The sequence below is a fragment of the Engystomops pustulosus genome, chromosome 8 (assembly GCF_040894005.1).
Source record: "Engystomops pustulosus chromosome 8, aEngPut4.maternal, whole genome shotgun sequence".
In the NCBI taxonomy this organism is placed as follows: Eukaryota; Metazoa; Chordata; class Amphibia; order Anura; family Leptodactylidae; genus Engystomops; species Engystomops pustulosus.
Genome location: NC_092418.1, coordinates 29,854,822 through 29,874,004, shown reverse-complemented (window position 1 = coordinate 29,874,004; position 19,183 = coordinate 29,854,822). Strand labels below are relative to the sequence as shown.

At 41.1% G+C, this 19,183-nt stretch overlaps 1 protein-coding gene across 3 annotated transcripts in view; it reads left to right on the top strand.

Annotated features, from left to right (window-relative positions):
• The first annotated feature begins 2,988 nt into the window (after positions 1-2,988).
• TRRAP (transformation/transcription domain associated protein) overlaps positions 2,989-19,183 on the top strand; it is an 82,787-nt gene continuing 66,592 nt past the window's right edge. For 2 of the 3 annotated variants that reach the window (XM_072120482.1, XM_072120480.1), the window contains exons 1-20: positions 2,989-3,153; positions 7,838-7,992; positions 8,645-8,694; positions 8,867-8,977; positions 9,699-9,803; positions 9,896-9,979; positions 10,143-10,199; positions 10,453-10,578; positions 10,983-11,060; positions 11,336-11,424; positions 11,684-11,780; positions 11,864-12,002; positions 13,107-13,185; positions 13,563-13,797; positions 13,990-14,308; positions 14,554-14,651; positions 15,579-15,773; positions 16,971-17,162; positions 18,565-18,730; positions 18,808-19,064. In XM_072120482.1, the coding sequence (XP_071976583.1) occupies positions 7,893-7,992; positions 8,645-8,694; positions 8,867-8,977; positions 9,699-9,803; positions 9,896-9,979; positions 10,143-10,199; positions 10,453-10,578; positions 10,983-11,060; positions 11,336-11,424; positions 11,684-11,780; positions 11,864-12,002; positions 13,107-13,185; positions 13,563-13,797; positions 13,990-14,308; positions 14,554-14,651; positions 15,579-15,773; positions 16,971-17,162; positions 18,565-18,730; positions 18,808-19,064 (2,577 nt within the window). In that variant the 5' untranslated portion in view covers positions 2,989-3,153; positions 7,838-7,892. Of the gene's footprint in view, positions 3,154-3,310; positions 3,329-7,837; positions 7,993-8,644; positions 8,695-8,866; positions 8,978-9,698; positions 9,804-9,895; positions 9,980-10,142; positions 10,200-10,452; positions 10,579-10,982; positions 11,061-11,335; positions 11,425-11,683; positions 11,781-11,863; positions 12,003-13,106; positions 13,186-13,562; positions 13,798-13,989; positions 14,309-14,553; positions 14,652-15,578; positions 15,774-16,970; positions 17,163-18,564; positions 18,731-18,807; positions 19,065-19,183 lie in introns of those variants that run through there. The other variant, XM_072120481.1, reaches the window with a different exon arrangement.

Genomic DNA, 19,183 nt, shown 5'->3' with positions numbered 1-19,183 from the left:
TTAAGGCTCCTATCTCTAATGCAGAGGGTCTAGAGTTCAAACCCCAGGCTGGCTTCCCCAGCTTGTGTCTGGGGAAGCCCTAGGAGACCATATATGGACAGATGCTGATCTGAACCTAATGATGTGGTCCCTGCTCTCCACTTACCTGACACATCTCTCAAAAGGATTCCCTGCCAGATGTCTGCTCTGGGGAACCCTAGGAGATGTAGTGACCATATATGGATAGAGATCTGAACCTGATGATGTGGTCCCTGCTCTCTGCTAACCTGACACTTCTCTCAAAAGGATTCCTTGCCTGATGTCTGTAGCAGCCATTTACTATGTGGGACACAGAGCTGTGACAGCTGCCTGTGATGTGGGGCAGAGGTAAGAAAAATGAGACTTTCCCAGCAAAATTGGGATGGTTAGGAGCTGTGAAAATGTATTACTTACCTTTCCACCATTCCTTTTGGCAGTTCTCCTTATGCCCGGGCTCTGAGATGACTCGGAGTGGGGGACAGGGCCAGCCAGGGGAGGAGCTACCTCCACACATGTCTGAGAAGAAACACTGCTTATCTAAGCTCCTGGACACCAAAGGAAACTGGCCCAGCAGTGGGACAGTGCCTAAAAAACGGGATTGTCCTGCCAAATCTGTGATGGTTGGGAGCAGACTTCAGGTTTCAGTGGGCCCCTTTGCAGTGAACTTACATGGCGGCATTAAAAATTCAGAAACTAAAACAGTCTCCTGTTTTCTAAAATATTCCCAAGTTTATCACCCCAAGCAGCCAACCCAGGGTTATTTTATATAGAGCCCCCTCATGGTTATTTTATGCGCAGTCCCCGTCACCCCCTATGGATTATTAGATATAGCCTCCTCAATCCCATGGATTCCCTACGTACAGCCTTATGTGGGCCCCCCCAGCAGCTCTGGGTCCTGGCGCTTGCCCAAGTATTCCCAGTCTTGGCGCCGGCCCTGGTTGGGCGCTAGGCGCACCTCCTTTCAACTGGTGTAGAGGGTGGATTAGTCACTTGTGCAATAAAGTCACGCCTTGTACACATGTTTTCAGGCATACAAGTTTTGATAAATCCTCCCTTTTGTGAAGTCTCCCCCTTTTATAATTTATCACTGCCAAGATCCTCAATGTGAGTATGTATGAGTACTGATCCTCCACTGCAGATTTATATATAGCCTTATGTGTTTTGTAAGGACCAGCCTTTAAAAAGGACCCCTCAGTGCAGTCGCACAGTGCAAGGAAGCCGGGGTGTACTGCTCCAGCTTCATTGGATCGCTGCACAGGCACGGGGAGAACCAAAGATGAATCGTTATGAACCTCATTGGACCCATCTTTAGGCTAGCAGTCACATGGAAAACAATTGAGAAAAAAGACTGCTGCAGGGAATGGGGAAGGTCAGTATCTGATGTATGTTATTTACAGAACCAAAAAGAGGAAAGGAAAACATTAAAATGAGTGTTATAAACATGATGGCTAAAAAATGAGGTCATTATGAATCACTTACGTTTACTATGCGCCGTATCGGGGTATTTAGGAGTGTGTTAGTTTGGCTACCTATTTAAGATATTTTAATTCTGTGCTGTGATGTATAAATAAAATATTTTCTTTCTATACAAATCTGCTTTTTTGTTTAGTGGGTTCTATGAATGATGCATAAATCAGGAAGCTTCAGAATTCAGAGGCTAGACAAGAGTGGATATTATATAAAGGGGGCTACAGAAAAGTGGGCATTAAAGGAAGGTGGCTACAGAAAAAGTGGGCATTTTAGTGAGGGGGCTATAGAAAAGGGGGCATTTTAGTGAGGGGGCTACAGAAAAGGGGGCATTATAGTGAAGGGGCTGCAGAAAAGGGGGCATTATAGTGAGGGGGCTGCAGAAAAGGGGGTATTATATAGTTTAAGGGGCACAGGCAGGAAGGGGCTACAGGAGGCACAGGCAGGAGGGGGCTACAAAAAGTGGGCATTATAGTTAGAAAAGGGGGCATTATAGTTAGTGGGCTACAGAAAAGGGGGCATTATAGTTAGTGGGCTACAGAAAAGGGGGCATTATAGTTAGTGGGTTACAGAAAAGGGGGCATTATAGTTAGTGGGCTACAGAAAAGGAGGCATTATAATGAGGGGCTGCAGAAAAGGAGGTATTATAAGGAGGGCCTACAAAAAGGGTCATTATATAGTGTGGGGGCACAGGAAGGGGGCACTATACTAAGTGGCGGACATTTGGTAGGACAATTTTTTATATGAAGGCCAGTAATTTACTTTTGTAGGTACACTAGGGGGCAGGTAAGGTGAAGCTTGTGAACTTAAAATTTTTTGTAGAGCACTAACTTTTGTCCCACATTTGGAGTCTCAAAATTTTGGGTCAATACTGGCCCAAAATATACCAAATGTGTTCACTTTCATCATACTTATAGGTAGGGTTATAGGTATACTGAAAAGTAAAGACAGGTATGCCTTGTAATACAAAGGAAATGTCAAAAAACATATTCTGCACATGAAACTGCAGCATTTCTCAATTATTGAGCAAAAATATAAATATATATGAGATTGATGGGTACGAGATAGATATAATTAATAGATAGATATGATATATATAGAGAGAGATACATATGAGATAGAGAGCTATGAGATATTAGATTGATAAGGGATACATATTAGATATGAGATTATATATAAATATATATTATAGTAATTTTATTTTTTTACTGAGCAAGAATAGGCCACTCTGCAACCAAGCTTTGCCAGGTGAAGAGCTTATGTAGGGTTGTGACAGTGAGGACGAATCAGATAAAAGAACGTATATCTCACGCTACGGGCGAGCGCTGATGACGTAAGAAGACCTTCTAAATCAACGGTCTTACAGAAATTATCCCTCCGCTCCATAATATAGTTCCTTTCGGTTTAAATCGTTGTATCAGAACCGTTCCTTGGGCGAATAAAATAGATGATGACGATTATAATACATGAACTGAGTTGGTTTGTAATTAAAAATTATTAGATGAAAAGGTTTTTATTTGAGATGTAGGGAAGGCCGCATCACTGGCGCAAAGGCTGCTGGGACGGGATGCTGGTCGTGTGCTGAGCGGGAGTCGGCGGAGGAAGCGAGTGGCCGTGGTTGGTGCTGGGGCAGTATGCCGGGCCGGTAACGACGAGGAGATCGCCAGGGTGAGACTGGATGGTAGATCTTATTGGGTTTTGCTAGGATCAGGGGGGTTGTATGGAGCAGATCGGCCGATAAGTGTGCGGAGCAGGAGGAGCTGTGAGGCCTGATCTCTATTCAACACGGGCAGGGGTACAGCTGCAGCACAATACAGGACCTGCCCCGCATCTGCTGGGCGAGGTGTGAGCATAAAGGGGGCATTACTATAAGATCTGGATACCCAGAGCACCATATGGCTGGTGCTGAAATACTGTATTGGTTACACTGGTTATGGGTTGTATGAATGGTGGCGGTATGGTGTGCACAGTATGTACAATCCGCTTATGGCAGTACTGGTATAGAATGTGATGTAGTTACATATATTATGATGTGATTATGTCTTCTTATAGCAGTACGATGTTATGGTATTCCTGGATTATAGCTGGTGCATCGGGGAGTGTCCTTACACTCCTATGTGTGTGCACCTAGTCCAGCTACAATCCTGGACTATACTAATGCAATGTCACAATCCTGCTGCTACCAACACCACACACAACAGTCCGCTTCTGGCGATACTGATATATGATGTGTAATAGTTATATTTTGAAATGTGATTGTGTTTACTTATAGAAATACAGTGTTATGGCAAAAATATGGCAGGTGTTGCTTATAGCTTACTTATATATTATAAGGAAGTCCATAATGTATATCTAGGGGCAGGGTTCTATGTAAAGGCTTTCTGTTCTTTCCAGTGGACTCCTTTGTGTAAGTTGGTTGAGTCTGTTGTATAACAGATTTGGAGCTTCTGTATAAATGGAAAGAGCACTGCGCACACTTTTTCTGATGCTCAGTTTGCAAGAATGCCTAAATGCCTTGAGTGCATACAGTCCAGATCCAGCTGATAGATGCAAAACATGCATTTTAGCCAGGTGGTTTCATCGTTAGGTTTTGCCTATACAGAACTGTCAAGTATTGTCCCTGGAGATCTGTGTAACCATACCTGTGTGCAGTATAATGTTATGGTTATGCTATTCCTGGATTATTGCGGCACTTGGTGCATCGGGGAGTGTCTTCTCAATGCTATGCGTGTGCGGATAGTCCAGCTATAATCCTGGAATATAAATGCATTGTTCACAATACTGCTGCTAACTAACGCCACCCACAAAGGTATGTTTATCCAGATCTCCAGGACAGCACCTAATACCACCTGAGGTTATGTAGGGGCAAATCGGCTGGTAGAAAACCTATAAAGCTGATCGCTTATGTAAACAGGGTAATGTTGACAAAAGTGAAACTATATGTGATGAGAAAATCTCACTACTCTTCCTTCAGACAGAAACCGTCCCAATTATTGCTGTAAGTAACTGTAGATCTGTGGTCATTAAATGGGTTCTCTAGGATTTTTTTTTTTTTTTCAAGGATGTTGTGGATTTTGGGCCAATAACCGGTTGATCATTTATCTAGACGCTAGGTAAAAAATAATCTGGAGAATCCCTTTAAATACCAATTATTGCTGTACCCCCTAGTCTATACTGTTGACTTGTCCCTATCCTAGGAACAAGTGATTACCTTCTCCTGGGTACATGGAATGTAGAGATACTGGTGGCTTGTATTTGATGGGAAACATCCCTAACCCTAATATTGTGGGTGCTGGGGTCTCCCTCCATAGAGCTAGTCTCAAAATAAGCACTAAGACTTATGAAGTAAAATTTAGTATTGATTGAATCCAGACCAACCTTAGCAGATCCTTTCAAATATGGGTCATCTGTGATGCAACATACTTGGAGGTGTTCAGAGCTGCCATTTAGAAAGGCTTCATAAAAAATGTCTTCCTCTGATGGATAATATCCTTCGAAAAATTCCAAGGACGACCATAATACATCTTATAGTTGGGGTCTGTATTATACATCCATTAGCCGTACACTGTGTGATTCTAGTTTAAATTTAAGCCCCCTTTAGTGATGTAACCATAGGCCTGTATTCATACCATACTACAGAAATACATCCAAATTGTGATTGTAAATACATGGAATTGACTTGCTGCTTAACATGATATTTTTTCTTGATTTGAATTTCTTTTGCATGGATTTTAGGAGGGCGTGATGCCACATCATCTTAGATCTGGGGTATTTCCAAGTTGCATTCTGGGTAGTGATATTGATGTCTTGTACAAACAGTCCCTGGGTTACATACAAGATAGGTTCTGTAGGTTTGTTCTTAAGTTGAATTTGTATGTAAAGCAGAACTGTATATTATATAATTGTAACCCCAGACAAATAATTTTTTTGTCTCTGTGACAATTGGATTTTAAAAATGTTGTATTGTCATCAGAACCAGGATTAACTATAAAGCTTCATTACAGACACCTGTGATAACTGTTATAGCTGTTTATTGTAGCCTAAGGCTAAAGTACAGTAAATTACCAACATCCAGAGGTCCGTTTGTAACTAGGGGTCGTCTGTAAGTTGAGTGTTCTTAAGTAGGGGTCCGCCTGTAATTGTTTTGCTGACCATTGTACTGCAAAGATAAATGAAGTCTTGGAACGTGTAAGAAATTGTGATCTTCGTAGGAGCGGGCACCATTCAGTCCTTGTCGGTATATTGAGAGCCATAGATTGTCTAATCCCCATAAGGCGGAAGCTAAAATATGAGGGCTAGGAGATGAGACCCCCAATGATGAGAGACTTGATAAAAGATAACATAAGTTAGAGGCACAGCCATAGATCGGTAATGCGTTTCAGTGTTTGCGGAAATTACAACGGTTGCTTGCGGTAATTGCATAAAAAACATTGGGTCTATGGCACTGACCTCATTTGTCTGTAGTGAGGTAACCATTTCAAATCCTGTTAGATTTGATGTCATAGATAACACTCAACGTTGTGCAATTCATCCTGTGAGAATTATGGACACCACAGAGGAACTATGAGTGCACCTGTTACCAGTCTGTGATGTCTGTCAGGTGCCAGTGGTAAAAATGTAGTATTATCATAACGCTGGGTGTGTCATACGACAGAAATCAACTGCGTCTGTGGGACCCCATTGCCAAATATACGGTTTTATTTTATTCCTCTATAGGTGACCCTGTCTGCTAAACATTGTCACGTTGCTTCATGGGGAAAGATAAGTGTAGTGACTCTCTTCTACTATGTGGTATAATTGCACAATTATCACATTTTCCACTTTTGTTACCACAGGTTGTTGGAAATGAAGTGTAGGCCCTAACCCAGCGGAAAGAACCAATCGCGTTCCAGCTTACATTTTACTTGGACCCTTTAGAAAAGTAATGCAGTGACCTGATTGGTTGCTATGGGCAACTCTTGTTCACTTTAGGCCCAAAACACTGTTACGAATCATACGTTGTCTTTTGTAGATGGTAATCAGGCTGGTTTTGTAGCTGTTTGTACTCCATTGTTTAAAAGACAAGGTTGATTTTGTTCGGAAACATATCCACAGATTGCAGGATTTGGTACCGCGCAGCTGAGCTGCAGTACCTACGACAACCTGCGTACAAGGGTAGTGCTACTTCTGACCATTAATTTCGGAGCGTGACCATTAATTTTGATGTCAAAATTCATGACTGAGGAGTATACAGAGACTTATACTCATATTGGTTTCATGTTCGGCTGTTTAAAGTGATTGTCCATCTAGCAAGGCACTGGGGTCAGGTTAACAATCGCATGTGTTTCACTGAGAAACACAACGCTAGCGACACGCATGACTGTGACCTCACCGTGAATGGTTTCTGCAATCAGGCTGATAAATATTAGACCTCTGGGGTGCAACCAGTCTCCAACATGTCTGCTCTATGCAACTGGATGGGAGATATTTCTATACTTTCATGTCATTAAACCTCAAGTTTTATACTTTTAACGGGTCCCTATGTTATTATGATCTGTGTTATTACTGTTTGGGACCTTTTGTGCCAGTAAAGGCTGTCCCCGACTTAAGAACACCCTACTTACAGACGATCCCTAGTTACAAACGGACCTCTGGATGTTGGTAATTTACTGTACTTTAGCCTTAGGCTACAATAAGCAGCTATACAGTTATTAAATGTGTCTGTAGTTAAGATTTATTGTTAATCCTGGTTCTTACGACAACCCAACATATTTAAAATCCAATTGTCAGAGACCAAGAAAATTGGGTTGAGGATTACAATTATAAAATATACAGTTCCCACTTGCATACAAATTCAACTTAAGAACAAACCTACAGAGCCTATTTTGTACGTAACCCGGGGACTGCTTGTATTGTTGATGTGGATTATTATGATAACGGGTGTATTTGCCTTTTTATATTGAGGTGATGAAGGGCGCATGATACATGATATCTGTCCCATATGGTAGTAGTTTTGCTTTTTGATTTGATTTTAGGTCCTGGTGACTGCCAATTTTTAATGATATGATTTAATAAATATAAATTTTTTCCAAAAATTCATTTTGAGTTATTGTATTACCTATACCTTATTTTAGATGTAGGTAAACATGTATTTTGTATTGTGGGATATAGGCTTATTCATTTTGGTATCTAGGGTCTCTAGTATATAACTATTGTGTGCTCAGTACTAGTTCTTTTGTTTTTGATATTACCTGAGGCAACAAATTAAAAAAAAAAAAAAAGTTCCCCTTCAATTTTATTGAGAATTTTTCTGTACACTTAAGGATACACATGTTTGGATGATTTCTCACCACTTCCTATATCTTTCTCATAGGTGGGATGATACAACTATTCTCACTGTAAGCTGAACCTCAAGAAGACTAGGAAGAATGGCGTTTGTACCTCCGTCGGGGCCCACTGTGGTGGACCAGACCACTCTAATGAAGAAATACCTCCAGTTTGTGGCTGCTCTTACGGATGTCAACACGCGTACGTGTCCTTCATACTTTGGGCGATGCTAATTTTGTAGAACAACCAATCCTGATATTATTTGATCCCATCATGGAAAGATAGAAATCTACAACCAGGATGAAGGATTGTAAACCAAGCACACTTACATGGTAGTGTGTGCTCCCTCTGGCAGGATCTGCTACTCTTTCATTTCCTTATGCCTTTTTTTTTTTTTTACAAAAATATGCTTTAAAGAAATTATGCAAATGAACTGAGGGGCTCCAGGTTTAATTAGGCTCAGGTTCCGCTCTTCTTCTTATGCCCCCTTTTTTTAAGGATTAAAAAAATTATGCAAATGAGGGGCTCAGAGCTTAATACCTAACAGCTCCTTTGCATAATTGTTCAAGCCTTTTTTTCTGTTAAAAAAAATGGCATCAGTAGTTAAAAAAAAAAAAAAAAGAGAGAGCGGATCCTGCCTGAGGGGCCACACACCAATATGTTAGTGTACCTGGTGTTTAACCCTTCATCCTGGTGGTAATCTGTGTAACCGCTGACCGTATGAGAGGAAAAATTCAATCAATCCATAGGGTGTTCGCTACATTTATTGCAGGCATAGATGGCCCTACATCCATGACCCTACCAGGAGTCAAATTTAATTCCTAATTTTCAATTATCTATTTATATATTTTAGCTGATGAAACCAAGTTGAAGATGATGCAGGAAGTCAGCGAGAACTTTGAGGTAGGTGTTACAGATGTGTGGTTCCAAATTGAATGCATGGATTACTTAAAACAATGAATATCACCCTCTATTCCTATAGATTCTGGATATTCATAACCTATAACCACCTGACAACCAATCATGCAAAGTGTTTTGGATTGTGTACAGTTTATTAAATTTCATTTCCCTTTAGAATGTCACCACTTCTGCCCAGTATTCCACGTTCCTGGAGCACATCATCCCACGATTTCTGACCTTCCTACAAGACGGAGAAGTGCAGTTCCTTCAGGAGAAACCAGCGCAGGTATTTTGGGAACTGTTTGTCTATGGAGTGATAGATATTGTGGGATAGGATAAGTTTCAGTCCATGGCAAAAATGTTATGTTTGAAGAACACACATTATTTTATACTTGTGCTGTAGAGGCATTTTATCTTTTCTTATAGTTTAAATAGTAAATTAGACTGCAGGTAAACAATGTTGTCTTTATAAAGACCATTGATATGTATGTGGTCTGCCACAGAATGCTATTATTATTTGACTTCCAAATGAACAGAATTGCAAGATGATGAGAGTATCATTCTTGAGCCCATAAGATGTGGAGTGTGTGTGTATGTGTGTCTGTATGATGAGTGTCTGGGTGATCACCGTGTGTATATGTATGTCTGTGTGATCACTGTGTGTATCTGTGTGTATGTGGATAATCTCACATCAGGCACTGAGAGTAAAACTGATAAGATCTGATCAGCGAAATGATGAAATTATCAGGCTTGAGCCACTAAGATGTGATGTCTGGAAGTGTGGATGCATGTATGTGTGTATATGAATGAACGTATATACCATATACTTCACATCGGGCCCTGAGAGTAAAACTGATAAGATCTGATTGCGCTTACTGTTCTAGGGAATCTTTGCTCACTCTTATCCAGTGGCATTTTTTAGGGTTGTGTATACCACCCTTTTTCTGTCTAATATTTAAAGGAAATTATTAAAAAAGGAATCTTTTTTTTTTTTTTTTCTTCAATAGCAATTACGGAAACTGGTCCTGGAAATCATCCACCGGATCCCTACCAATGAGCACCTGCGACCCCACACCAAAAACATCCTGTCTGTCATGTTCCGTTTCCTGGAGGTAACATGAAGCATTGATCTCCTTCTCTTATGATGTGTATGCTGAGGCTGGGTGCTTGGTGTTTCATATACATCATCTGTTTTTACTTTCAGACTGAGAACGAGGAGAACGTCCTGATCTGTTTAAGAATCATCATTGAGCTGCACAAGCAGTTCCGACCACCTATCACTCAAGAGGTAATAGAAATGTGGATTGTGGCAGTACAACTCCCAGCATGTCCTGGCACTCTACTTCTCAGTGTTTGCTGTTAGCTGTGTTCTCACTATTGCTTGGAGAATTATTGCATTCCTTAGATTACATGTCTTTATCTTAATTCATGTTGTTTTAAATTTGTTTCAGATTCATCACTTTCTCGACTTTGTGAGACAGATCTACAAAGAGCTTCCGAAAGTTGTGGTAAGCGTTTTTGCAGAAATGTATCCACTCACCATGATTCAGATGCATATAAGTAATGCAGAAATATTTGCTGATATCTATGGGTCACTGCTAAAAAAAATAATTTCAATATATGGCTGAAAACAGTATCCACTTTGTGTAAGATATGCTGCTGTACACTATGTTGGGGATGCAGCATATAAACCCTTATATTTGCATTTAACTCAATGTCACTGTAAATATCATTTTCTCATTATGTCTCATTACATTGTAGAATCGCTACTTTGAGAATCCTCCAGTGATCCCAGAAAACACAGTTCCAGCTCCAGAGATGGTTGGCATGATTTCATCTATCGTGGTCAAAGTAAATCCAGAGAGAGACGACAGTGAGACTAGAACGGTAAGCAGGACAGCCTTTCATATTTACTCACCTACCTTTATCCCTCTAAATGATGGTATAGGATTTCTATTCATGGAGAGATTTGTGGTGGCCACCAGTCACATTCCATAGGAACTCCAGCATCCAGACTTAAGAAAAATATTAATATAAAAATTCACTTTATTAAATACATATTAAAGTTCTAAAGACACACCAACACTGTAAAAGTACGTATTTCCTTGTATATGAGAAGTATCGATTAAAATGTGTTATTATTTTATCTTCATTGGGTGTCTTCAGGACAGTTAGTGTAAGATAAGTAGGCTATTTATGGCCAACAGATTGTGTTTGAAAAATTATTTTAATTTTAAGTTATACAATTTATCTGTTTGTGTAACCCAATGCTGTATATTTTCTTCTTGCAGCATACCATCATCCCAAAAGGGTCCCTCTCCTTGAAGGTTCTGGCCGAGCTGCCAATAATAGTTGTTTTAATGTACCAGGTAAGGACCATGAGAAGGAACAGAATTTTTTAATTGAATGTAATCTGATGTAAAAAAAAATGCATTATTATTTTTTAGCTTTCTTTATAATTTTTGAAGTTTTATTTCATATCCCAATTCCTGGTCAAGTCTGTTAAAGGGCATATGTCTTGCTACGTATCCTCTAATTTTATGGTACCCAATAAGTTAAAATGCATCTTTCTTTCACTTTGTGACCTGCTCAGAAAAGTTTTCACAAAAATTGTCTGGTTTTTTTTTGTTTTTTTTTCCTACAGCTCTACAAATTAAACATTCACAACATGGTCTCTGAATTTGTACCGTTGATCATGAACACGATTGTCACCCAGGTTTCTACCAATGCCAGGTAAGTGGTAGTTTATTTCATGAAGATTTATTTAGGACTATAATATTGATTTGCCTCTCCTTATGGTTTGGCCATGAGTATTAAATTGATTTAGGTCCCTCTTATGGTGAGTTGACTATTGTTATTTGTTCGGAGCAGCCCTGCTGTATAGTGGCTGTTAATGGTATTGCATTTGTGGTCACTAATTTCTTGTCATGTCAGCTGGAGATCCCACTTGATGGGAAAACTATTTTAATAGTGTGTTATTTTTATCCTTCAGGCAGCACAAGTTGTACAACAAAGAACTTTATGCTGACTTTATTGCAGCCCAGATTAAAACATTGTCCTTTCTGGCTTATATCATTCGGATCTATCAGGTAGGTTACGTCACCTTGAGATCTCTGTTATTGATGGCATATTTAGCATGAACATTTGTGACGTTAACCTTTGTCGTATATAGGACACCGTAGCAAAACACTCCCAGCAAATGGTGAAGGGCATGCTGCAGCTCCTAACCAACTGCCCGCCTGAGACTGCCCATCTACGGAAAGAGCTGCTGATCGCCGCCAAGCATATTCTCAGCACCGACTTAAGAAGCCGTAAGTACCTCATACCTAGGCTAACGCTTATCCACAGTATATGTCATACATACATGATTTCTCCAAAGTCCTATGGCCCTTTGCAGCAGCCACTCTCCATTCAAGTCTGTAAAGGAGGCAAAAATTGCCAAGCTCATAGACCTGACTACTTTCAGAGTACACCCATAGCCCTGAATGGAGAATGGCTAAACAAGCCTTATATTTTCAGTGGCATCGACCTCTATTTCGCTTGAAACTTACAGCATGTCGCTCAGCATCCTATATTGACTACAATGGGGACGGGATTTTCAAGACAGAAAACCATTACCATATTTATTATGGATTATATAATACAGGTGGTCCCCTACTTAAGGACACCCAAGTTACAGACAACCCCTAGTTAAAGACGGACTCCTTTGCCCACTGTGACCTCCAGTGAAGTCTCTGGATGTTACTATAGTCCCAGGCTGCAGTGATCAGCTGTAAGGTGTCTGTAATGAAGCTTTATTGATAATCTTTGGTCCCATTACAGCAAAAGACTTGGAAACTACAATTGTCACTGGGGGCAAAAAAAATTTTTGTCTGGTGCTACAATTCTAAAATATACAGTTTCGACTTTCATACAAATTCAACTTAAGAACAAACCTGTGGACCCTATCTTGTATGTAACCCGGGGATTGTCCTGTAATATATGTTGGCCATATTTCTGGAACTAAACTCTTGAAACATAAGGACAGTAGCCTACAGGGAGGCAATCACACACCACAGGAGCTTATTCATGGCCGAAAAGACATGGAACGAGGAGTTCCCTTATACTGTGGGCATGTATTTAGTATGGCGCAGTGGTCGCTTTGGGATGCAGGGACTCCTTGCATTATGTATAACTATGATGCTTGGATTTTGCCCCCGGAGGAGTGTTTTGTGTGTGAAATGCAGCCATCACTGACTGAACAGATTCATGTAAATAAACCTTGAGGATGATGGGAGTCCGACTTCATAAACGGTGTTGAGTCCTGGAAATATGGCCGTCTTATTTCCCATATCTGCTTACCAAACACAGCTGTGTGACTTATAGAAGGCCTCTGCTCCAGTACTGGATGATTTATTGCACTTTTTAATTTTCAGAGTTCATCCCGTGCATGGACAAGTTGTTTGATGAATCTATCCTCATTGGCTCTGGATACACAGCCCGCGAGACACTCCGGTATGAATCTACTGCTATTACTTTCAGTTACATGTGCAAATGTATCGTCATTTATCGTGACATCTATTATTGCTCCATCAGAATTTGGATTTGGAGTAGGAAATATTCCTTTAAAACTAGAGTTGCGATATTAGGGCATGTCCTTCTTTTACCCAACCTGGAAGACGGGAACTGTTTTTCCTTTGTGCCAAATAAGGCACCCCAAGTTTTTAGCAAATAAAGCAGACTTGATAAAAATCTAGATATGCAAAAATGATACTTCTGCAAAGTTGTCCTCATGCACCATTTGATTACCCGGTATCTGCCAGGTTTTAGTTGCAAATGCTAAATTTTACAGAATTGTAATATACATGTATAAAACTTGTATTGTTCTGCAGGCCTCTGGCGTACAGCACATTAGCCGACCTCGTACATCACGTCCGTCAGCATCTTCCACTGAACGACCTGTCCCTCGCAGTTCAGCTCTTTGCAAAAAACATTGACGACGAGTCAATCCCCAGCAGCATCCAGACCATGTCCTGCAAGTTGCTTCTCAACCTGGTAGACTGCATCCGCTCCAAAAGTGAACAGGAGAATGGCAACGGGCGAGATATCCTGATGAGGATGCTGGAGGTAGAGAATATTCTAATACTTAGAAGATCTACATGTACATCACATAAGTCTCCCACAGGCTCTCAGATTGATGACACATATCTGCCCAGAATTCCCTAAATAAAACCCATATTGTATTTTCCTAAAATATTCAATTTTTTTTCTTTATTCTTGAGCTTTTTTTAACACTTGACCTTGCTTTCCCCCTCTTAGGTATTTGTTCTGAAGTTCCACACCATTGCCCGCTATCAGTTATCTGCCATTTTCAAGAAGTGCAAACCCCAATCTGAGCTCTGCGCTGCTGATGCCATTCTGGCCAGTGTCCCAGCAGCTGCCCCTGCCAATGCTTTGCCTGCTGCTCCTTCTACTCCCCTCACCCAGGTCCCTCTTCTAGTCTTTGATAAGCAAGGTGAGAAAGACAAGGAAGACAAGCAGACCTTCCAAGTGACAGACTGCCGTAGCCTGGTTAAGACATTGGTGTGTGGGGTGAAGACCATTACCTGGGGAATTACATCATGCAAAGCACCTGGAGGTAAGATGGGGTTCCTAACACATGTATTAGGTTGAGGGTACGGTCACATGTGCCGCTAGTGCACGGCGGACTTGCCTTGGCGTTTACCGATTGCATGCGTTTCACTGGAAACGCAAATGGGGGGCCATTCTAATAGCACTGCACTTGTAAATGCAACACTAGTGGTACATGTGTCCGTACCCTAAGGGCTTTCAGACTTTACATGTATTCATTGTTGTTTTTTTTTTATGTCCTTTCCTTTTCAGAAGCGCAATTTGTGCCCAATAAGCAACTTCAACCTAAAGAGACTCAGATTTATATCAAGCTGGTGAAGTATGCCATGCAGGCACTGGACATCTACCAGGTAACTCACATCCATCTTCATATGCACAATGGTGGGATAATCTTCCCGAATGAATGGCCATTCCTACGTGACTTTATGCATGTATATAGTTGTAGCGTTCATTTGTCCATCTAGATCTCCTTGGGATTGGATGTGTTTTGTATTTAATATAGACCGGAACCTACATGAGACCCCTTTAATATTCCCCTGTATCTTTTACCGCACATGTGGTCAGCCATTCAGTGGCTAGCCTTTTATTAAGTTTGTTAACGTTATGAGAGATCTCCTAAAGTTAACCTGCAGACTGGCGTATATACCATATTACAGCAAATGTGTATCTCATGTGCACTCTCTACAGATCTGTTCACCCTTTGTTCAGATTGGGAACACATGCATGCTCAGCCAAACTAATCAGAAATTTGTAATTCTGGGTCAGATGTTGAAAATGTTTGGCAACCCTAAAGAGGTTGTACAGACTTGGCAAGTTATTCCCTATCCACAAAAAATGGGATAACAAGCAGAACAGAGAGAGTCCAACTGCGGGGACCCCCACTGTTAAGTGAAGTAAGGGAGCTTTTATCAATCTGGAGAGGGGGTTCATCCGATTCTCACTGATGGGTGGAGCGGCAGGTTGGGCATGTTTTCTCTGTGTATGTGAGAGCCAAATGGTACACTGGTCATAGAATATATATAGTAATTGCTGGGGGGTACCCTAGCAGTTGGGTTCTCACCAATCCTCTTGTTATCATATAAAGGGGTAGTTTTTAGTATTCTGCCTGATGTTTTTGTGCTGCATCTCTCATTAGTAATGTCCTCACTCTCGATGCTTTCTCTCACACACAGGAGTCGATTCGAGGCTCCCATTTCTAGTTGAGATGCCAGACATCTGAAGCTGTGATCCACTGCTCTGGGAATAACCTGCGCTTCATGAATATCTTTCTCTTCCAGGTCCAGATAGCGGGGAACGGGCAGACCTACATCCGCGTAGCCAATTGTCAGACCGTGCGGATGAAGGAGGAGAAGGAGGTCTTGGAGCATTTCGCTGGTGTTTTTACCATGATGAATCCTTTGACATTTAAGGAGATTTTTCAGACTACTGTTCCTTATATGGTGGAGAGGATCTCCAAAAACTATGCACTCCAGGTGTGTGACTAGGTTAACTCCTTTAACTGTTGTATTATACGGGTATATCCACTCTGTTAAAAATTCAGATCCAAAACTGATTTCTGAAAGGAATGTGCAGTCTAGGATTCTGTGAATCTGCTCCCCATTAATTTTGGCCAATTTGAAAATTTTCACATTAATCTTTAGAGACATGGAGACACACAGATCTGATTAGGAGCTGTATACACAAAGCGGTACTACATATACTGCTATATAGTTGCTCGGAGTCGTTGACTGCGCGTTCTGAATTAGAAGACGTTATTTTTAAAGTGACTTGCCAGGATATACCCCATGAAACTATTAGTCCCCTCAGATAGGGGATGAAATTCCCTTTCAAGAATTCCCTCTTTTATGTGAAATTTCACCCTATATATCTATAAAAAGTTATATAGAGTTATATTCTACCTGAAATGAGTCCAGTCTAAAGGCCGCACTTCTGTTCTATCGAACGCAGAAACATGTTTCAGGTGTCATATTAAAGATAAAAATCTCATCTTTCAGGTCACATCAGGGTTGATGTTCTGGGAGCTACAGAACCAGAGATACAAACCGTTGCATACATAGTTGGAAATGTAAACTGCAGATAAAAATCTAATTCCCACTTTGTATCTCCTTGTTCTGTAGCTCACAGAACCACAAACTTGTGATCTGAAGTCTGAGATTCTTTTATATAACACCAGACACATGGTTTCTGATTGCTCCTTGTGCAGCCTCTAAACTTGACTCCTCTTCTTCACATAAGACGGAATTCTAGACAGGACAGTTCATATTCCGCCTGAGGCGGCTAATGATTTTAATGGTGTAAAATTTTATGACATGCTCCCTTTAAACTTTGTAGACACAGAGAGTTCTAGATCTCATCTGAAACTGTATACAGAAACCGGTACCCACAGCACCTACTTCTGTACTCTTATAGTTGGTCTGAGTCTTTGACTGCAATTTCTGAATAACAAACATCTACTTTTATGTATTTTCTTTGTTAGTTTTTAGATCAGTTTCCAGGGAGCAAATCACACTTTGTGACAGTAATCAGCGTTTGATTTTGTTCCCTTGAAACCATTATCTTTTGCTCTTTCTCCATTTTACAAGGGTTGTCGCCGCAGTAATCATCGGACACCAGGGAAACACGTCTATGTTCAGGAATGTTCAATCTGAATGAATGTCTTGTTTTCTCAGATCGTTGCCAACTCCTTCTTGGCGAACCCCACCACATCGGCTCTCTTCGCTACCATCCTGGTGGAGTATTTGCTGGAAAGGCTTCCGGAGATGGGTTCCAACGTGGAGCTGTCCAACTTGTACCTCAAGCTGTTCAAGCTAGTGTTTGGCTCGGTTTCCTTGTTTGCGGCAGATAACGAACAAATGCTTAAGGTGAAGAGATGAATCTCCGAGCGGAGCGGCCCTTTAATTAAGAATCCTGTTACCCGCGTCAGGCCTGTTCTGAATAGTGATTATGTTTACTTGGAAGGAGCTAGCCTTCAGGGAAGACGATGGATACAAAGCAGGTTGAGAGATTTGGAGAAAAAAAAAAATCACGTTTCCGAACACACGGATGCAGTGATGAGTAATATTTGTCAAGGTTAAAGGGTTATTCCTGCCATATAAAGTGATGGCATATTGCCCTATTGAACGGATCTAAGCCCAAAATCTGTTCTAAAGCCCATATTATTATTATTATTATTATTCTGATTCTCTTATAGGGAACCTGTCAGTATATTTTACCCCCATTAAACTACCAGTCCCCTCAGATAGGGTATGAAATGTCCTTTCTAGAATTCCCTCTTCCATGTGAAATGTCACCCATTTACCTTTCTAGAATCTTCTCCAATCCAATCAGGCTTCCAAATCTATGATCTACATAATTTCCGCCTGCATCTTCGTTTCTGTAGCTCAATCCTTATGCGATCTGAAAGATGAGATTCTTATCTTTCCTATAACCTCAATAGCATGTTTATAGGTGCTGTAGAACCAAAGATGGGGGCGGGCTTCTAACTTGACTCATCTTTTTAGAGGTAACCGGTATCTCCCATTATGCAGGTTACAGAGCTGCTAGCTTGATGCAATCAGAAAGATGAGATTCTTATCTTTAATACGACACCATATGACATGATCCTATAGAACTGAAGATAGGGGCATATGAAGTAACTCTCCCCCTGAAGCCACTATACTTGTCTTATCTCAAGCAAAATATTCCTCTTCTTTGCTCATTTTTACATGACTTTGGAGGAGATTTAATTTTTATAGGTAGATGGGTGAGATTTCACATAAAAGAGGGCGTTCTAGAAACAACATTTCACACCCTACCTGAGGGGCCTGGTAGTTTGAAGTGGAAAAGTTGGTAAACTAAATAGTTTACCAAAACCTCTTTTAAATGTATAAAAGCTGATCTGTATCTTATTATCCGGTGTTCTGACACCCAACTCCTCCGTTATCTGGTCACAAAGTGCAAAAAGTCACTGGACATTGTATTGTTTCTGTGCTTGTCATTGACCTTTAGCAAAAGACCCCAGCAAAGAGGACTGCACCGAGAGCCTAATCTAATGATTATTTAATGCACAGCCTTGATCCCTTTCCCCTATATACATATGCATGCTCGGTAGAATTCCATTCACTGACAGCAAGCTTATGCAATCGATGGGAATTAGAAATAATATCATACCAGTGTAAGCTGTAGCAGCAAAAATGGCCTCTTCTCCTGGTCACGCCTTGTATATTGCTAATGTGGATATTTACTATTTTATTCATATTTTCCTTTTTTTTTTCTTTTCCTCAGCCCCATTTACATAAAATAGTGAACAGTTCGATGGAGCTGGCCCAGACGGCCAAGGAGCCGTACAACTACTTCCTGCTGCTGCGGGCGCTCTTCAGGTCTATCGGGGGAGGCAGCCATGACCTACTGTACCAGGAGTTTCTACCTCTGCTACCAAATCTTCTACAAGGTCAGTGACCATCCATGACAGGTCCTGGTAATCTTATCTTACTCCTGGAATATCAGAATATTATTGTCTTGTTCCAGGTCTGAACATGTTACAAAGCGGCCTGCACAAACAACACATGAAGGATCTGTTTGTGGAGCTGTGCCTGACGGTGCCCGTCCGCCTCAGCTCCCTGCTGCCTTATCTCCCCATGTTAATGGATCCATTGGTGTCCGCGCTGAACGGCTCCCAGACGTTAGTAAGCCAAGGTCTGCGCACGCTGGAGCTGTGCGTGGATAATCTACAGCCCGACTTCCTCTACGATCACATCCAGCCTGTCCGTGCCGAGCTCATGCAGGTAATCTCCTCCTCTGTCACTAGGGGGCAGCAGATACCGGTGATTCATAGCAAACGTTTTTTTTCCCGAGTGTAGCGATATTTCAGACTCTGTCTCCCCGGTGACTTTGATGGCATTTT